Source organism: Neodiprion fabricii, chromosome 3, assembly GCF_021155785.1.
Source record: "Neodiprion fabricii isolate iyNeoFabr1 chromosome 3, iyNeoFabr1.1, whole genome shotgun sequence".
In the NCBI taxonomy this organism is placed as follows: Eukaryota; Metazoa; Arthropoda; class Insecta; order Hymenoptera; family Diprionidae; genus Neodiprion; species Neodiprion fabricii.
In genome coordinates, this window is record NC_060241.1 from 9,256,203 (window position 1) to 9,261,815 (window position 5,613).

Here is a 5,613-nt window from a genome sequence, read left to right on the forward strand (position 1 = left end):
GGCCGCCATTTTGTTAAAAACCAACAATATTGAAATCGGCTATGACAAGTACTAGATTATAGTATCTTATTTAATCATCTTTTATTTTTTTTTTTTTTTAGATGAGTTTTGAAGATACGCCAGTGGGTACCGTGTGCGCCGATTTTTTCAAGGACCTTCAAGAATCCTACGATATCCTTGTATCTTTTTGATATTTATTCATAAAAAAAATTTGACATATATTTGAATGTATGTACTTTTAGATAATGAAAACTCTGATCTAAAATAAATGATTACTTTTCTTTGAAACATTTTTAAAATAGAACCTTTTTTTACGGCTTCTAGGTGTATATCTCCCCTTAAGAGTATTTTCCACATGACACATCAACCGGACGAGAAGATTCGCAGCACAGAGTTCGAGACGAGGAATTGTCACCTTCTTTAGCGGCGCTACTTTAGTTTTCGCGCACACTAGTGAAACGCGCACTTCGTGAGTGTTGATATACGTTCGCGCGTAGATCACTGCGCCTAATGCACTTTGAGAGGCGTCCGCGAAACCGTGGATCTCTATCCCGAGAGATGCTGAACTTAACCCGATCCATCGTGGGATGGTGATAGCTGAGATGCCTTGAAGATCTTGTAGAAACTCGATCCATCGCGAGGACAATGAAGCTGAGAGCGGCTCGTCCCAGTGGAAACCGAGTGCCCACAATTCCTGCATAAAGATTTTGGCTCTGATCGTGATCGGCGAGAGCCATCCGAGAGGATCAAAGAGCTGCGCGGTTTGTGAGAGAACTTTTCGTTTCGTGAAATTGTCCCGAGTTTGATGAATTTGCGGAGAGAACGCAAACGCGTCGATGTCTGGTCTCCACGCAAGACCGAGAGCCCGGAAGAATGGACTTTGATCGAGATTCAGATGCATCGCGATCTCTTGATGGTTTCGAGAAATGTCAACGAGAGTTTCTGGGTGGCTTAAAGTCCATCTTTGAAGTTCAAAGCCGCCCGCCTTGAGCAATTGATTGAGTTCGTCGATTTTCTCGCGACCTTGATCAACGTCCTCTGCTCCTGAGAGGATGTCGTCGACGTACGTGTTCTCGAGAATGACGTGGCTCGCAAAGGGATACTGCTTACCTTCGTCCTGAACGAGTTGATGAAGAACACGGATCGCGAGATACGAAGCGCTTGCAAGACCATACGTTACCGTAGTCAGTTGATATTCTTCAATCGGTAGCTCTGGTTCTTCCCTCCAGAGGATTCGCTGAAAATCTTGGTCATCATTGTGGACCAAAATTTGTCGGTACATCTTGACGATGTCTGATGAGAACGCGACTGGATATTGTCGCCAGCGTAAGAGAACGTCCGCGAGGTCGGTTTGCACTTTTGGACCGACGAGAAGATTGTCATTGAGAGAGAGTCCGAGGTTGGTTCTTTGAGACCCGCTGAACACGACACGCAACTTTGTTGTTAAACTGCTGTCGCGAACTACACCGTGATGGGGAAGATAAAACACGCGGGAATTGTCTTCAGGTGTATTGATAGCACAAAGCATGTGCCCGAGTTCACGATATTCACGAAGGAAGCTCGAGTAAGCCTCCTTGAGTTTCGCGTCGCTACCGAACCGTTTCTCCAAACGAAGGAGCATTTGATGCGCGGGATTCCGCGAGTTGCCGAGCTCTACCGAATTGTCCTTGAGCGGCAGCCGAACTACGTAACAACCGGACGCAGTTCGAGAAACCGTTTCGCGAAAGTGTTGCTCACAACGCTCTTCTTCGGAAGTTAGTGTCAAAGGTTTCGACACTTCTTCCTGCTTCCAAAACTGCTGCACGAGATCGAGCAGTTCGTGATCGAGGGAGCATTGGAAGCCTTGGACTGCGCCATACGAGGGGCTTGCTGCTTCCGCTGAAACGCAGCCGGAGAGGACCCAACCGAACTGAGTTTCTTGCGCGATTGGTGTTCCTGGTGCTCCTCTTCGAACTCCTTGACCAATGATGTTGCTGTAGATGTCAGCTCCGAGAATTACGTCGATTTGACTGGGATGTGCAAAGCTTGGATCCGCGAGGTTGAGTCCTCGTAGATGAGGCCAGTCTTCGACGAGAAGTCGAAATGAGGGTAGATACGATGTGAGTCGTGGAAGCACGAGTGCCTCCACCTGACACGAGAACGAGGTGTGAGCACGAGATTGGAGTTGCAATGTCGCGATGCCGTGAGTCACTGCCGATTGATGAGCTCCGACGCCAATGATCGGTATCGTTGCTTGATGCCGACGTAGTCGCAATTGTTGCGCTAGCGACTCCGTGACGAATGAACTTTCGGATCCTTGATCGAGTAGGGCGCGAGCGATGATTCTTTCTCCAGTCTCCGGATTCGAGGCGATCAATTGCACTGTGGCGAGAAGAACTGGAGAGCGCTTGATCATTGTAGGCTGAGCTGAGTGGTTGCTCACCTTAGAGGCGCTATTCGAGATCGGTGCGTTCTGTACTGCGGGTTGCACTACTGCAGCCTGTCCTTGAGATGTGCCGCTGTTAGCAGCTGTCGAGATTGAGGAAGAGTTTCGATGCAGCAAGGAATGATGTCGACCGTTGCACACGCGACACGTTTTGTTGGATCGACAGTCCTTCTGCTGATGCGGACCGAGACAATTGAAGCAAAGCTTTTTCGCCGAAAACAACTTCCCTTCTTTGATCCAGAGATTTGTCGCGAAAGGTCGAACAGAACGCGATGTAGTGGTTGCCTTTGCAACAAGCACACGACTGTTCCTTTGATTGCGCTGTATGTGACCTTGTCGTCTGAGGATTTGACCTTCCTTGCGATGAGTGCGGTTTCGACATCGCGATTTGATTATGAGCATGAGCTTGCTCCACGGCTTCGAGGGTGTGGATGCGACCGATGAGAAACGCCTTGAGCTCCGCAAACGTGGGGGGCTCGAGTTTTTCGCTAACACTTTTCTCCCACTTTTCGAGAGATGCTGGGTCGAGCTTGCGAATCGTCATGTGCACGATGATGTGATCCCCTAATTTCTCGGGACTATCGAGAAGTTCGAACGCGCCAAGAGCTTCGCAAGTGTTGCTGTGCAAGCTCTTCAGTTCCGATGATGATTTTTTAGTGCCACGAGGAATCGCGAAAAGTGTCGCGAGATGAGAATCAGTCAGAAGCCGCTTGTTTTCGCATCGTGAGACGAGAGTTTCCCAAGCTCGAGGGAAGTTTTCTGCGGTGAGAGAAATGTTTTTGATAAGTTGTAACGGTTCATCGGTCACACTGGTTTTGAGGTAGTGCAGCTTTTCCACTTCTGAAAGTTGCGAATTTTAGCGAACCATCGACGAGAAGAGGTCGTGAAATGGCGTCCATTCTGAATAGCTGCCCGCGAAAGTGGGCATTTCGATACGCGGTAACCGTTTTGATGATCCTCCTGCTGGTGCGTCTTGAGGAGCTGCAGCGGCTTGCACGGTTGCTGCAGGCGCAGGCTTTAGCGATTCGAGAAGATCAAGCATCACTCCTTCGCCACTCAAGAAGTGCTCTTCACACAGCCCGTAATAATCTTTCGCGAAGTACGAAAGCTTTTTGATCGCGTCGAGTTGATCACCTTTTGCTGCGAACTTGATCTCGCTGATCTTTTCGCGATTCTCTTGGAACTTATTCCAACTTGAATTTAAAGCATTGAGCCGCGACTTCACCTGCCCGTAAGTGATTTTTGCCTCGCCGAGCTTGCGCAGGTTGTCGACGGCACGAGAGATGCGCCAAATGTAGTCGTTTTGACGTTCGATATGTTCTTCGATCGACATGTTGATGTACGAGAGGATTTAAACTCACGCGACGAACTGAGTTTTCACGAACGAGATACGCACACAGTGATAACAGGGCGTCGCGATACACATTTCGAGAGATCGGTGTTGTTGACGCTCAGATCTTAGTCACGGTCACTACAGAGGACACCGCACGTTTGAATTTAACGGACGCGACTGATTTTGGTGATGGTTTCCACCGATAACGATATTGTTCACTTTGATTACGTGAACTTTCGCAACTTGATGCACACGCGATAGTTCCGTTTCACTCACCAGCTAATTCGTTTTTCCGTAAGTCGCAACGATTCGAAAGATTCGACTCGATTTGCGAATGATCCGATTCGATTCGCGACTGATCCGGCTCGAAGGACCAAAAAATGTTTAGAGAAAAGGCAAAAAGATATGGATCATCGACGTGGGATCCGCGAATTAGTGATGAGAACGAGTGTGAATGAAACGAAAGTGATGTTGAGATGGAGAGAGAAAATGAATGCCGATAAACGAGATTTTTATTGGTTTCGATGAGGCGATACAAACGGTATCGCAAGAGAACGTTACAGAGAGTGATGATTTTACAGAGCGAGAGAACACATAGATTTACACAAATACATGATTTCGAGACAGTAGACAATACATGAGATACAGCTGATAGGTTTTGAGTCGCGACACGGGCAAGAGGCGAGATTTGACGCAGAGACGGCAAGTAAACATTGCACGCGAGTGTGCGTACATGTGCGAGGACGATTTTGAGTGTCGCGAGACACACATTTAACTGTTCGATACTTTGCCGAAACAGACCTCGAATAACTTTTGAAGGAGTGTGACTATCGAAAACTTTGTAAGGACTTTTTTTGTAGAGCGTCAAATTTCCTACAAAAATATGCTTTGGTCCGCTAATTCAATGAGCCGTTGCAAAAATACGAAATTGCAAAATTTAAAAAAATTTATTCCTGTGTTATTTAAACGGTAAATAGAAATTCCCGATGCGCGACCTCTTAATAATAATATTAAGGGCTCTGCTTTTTACAGGCGTCTTTTCACACCTTCTCGGAAGTTTTTATGTGAGGATTTTGAAAAAAAATAATTAGCCGTTTTTTTTTAATCAGCCTAGTACGGTGATTCAGAAAAAAAAAAAATTTTTTTTTTTTCCATTTCAAACAGGTTCAAAAGTTTCATTCAGGTACACAAAGAAACTAGTTAAAATTTAAGATTTTAATATTAATATTAAGGGGTGGCGCATAGCACTTTTTGATTTTCCATAAGAATAACATGGGATAAATGTTGTTTGCTTCTTCTAGTTTTTATAACTTGCTAACGAAGCGTCGTAAAAAAAATCTAAAGACAGATTTTTGTAGGAAATTGAATCCTCTACAAAAAAGCAAAGCGTACATTTTACTCTAAATAGATGATAACTAATAACTAATTTTTGCAACAATGACGTACTACTTTCCAAAGTTTGCGCTTTCTATAGAATTTATTTAGCCATGTAATGTATACAATGCTCGATGCCTTGTTATGATATCAATTTTCTCTATCAAGATTACTGTCATGTTTCACTTATACTGTTTCAATTTAATTTCTATGAGATCCTTTTCATACAGATTTCGTGATTATGTTTATCAAGTTGAAACGAGTTTGATTTCACTTTTATCATTTTATATTATTTTTTATCATTTTGCATTTGTTTGGTGCAAACCCGATCATGGTTGGGAGGTAGGGACGGGTTGGGTGGGTCTCTGTTTGATAGCAATCTCCACGTGGTGAGACCTAGGAGATTGATGATATTTTCGTTGTTATATCATGCATTTGCTAACAGCTATTCGTTGCAATTTTCAATTTGAAACGACCCGTG

General features: G+C 45.0%; 1 protein-coding gene across 1 annotated transcript; it reads right to left on the minus strand.

The window, feature by feature from the left end:
* Window positions 1-238: 238 nt before the first annotated feature.
* Window positions 239-3,758, minus strand: LOC124177666. The gene is made up of 4 exons (XM_046560300.1): window positions 3,362-3,758; window positions 2,690-3,265; window positions 416-2,508; window positions 239-259 (listed from the first exon to the last, which is right to left on the minus strand). The coding sequence occupies exons 1-4, from the start codon at window positions 3,756-3,758 to the stop codon at window positions 239-241; spliced, it is 3,087 nt and encodes a 1,028-aa protein (XP_046416256.1).
* Window positions 3,759-5,613: the final 1,855 nt, after the last annotated feature.

Bases quoted from the DNA above. Each gene is read 5' to 3' on its own strand.
- LOC124177666 (XM_046560300.1), bottom strand. From the start codon at position 3,758: ATGTCGATCGAAGAACATATCGAACGTCAAAACGACTACATTTGGCGC. The intron at 2,509-2,689 runs GTTCGACCTTTC...CAATCTCGACAG, and splicing joins CAACCACTACATCGCGTTCT to CTGCTAACAGCGGCACATCT. The intron at 260-415 runs GTGACAATTCCT...CATTTATTTTAG, and splicing joins AAGTAGCGCCGCTAAAGAAG to ATCAGAGTTTTCATTATCTA.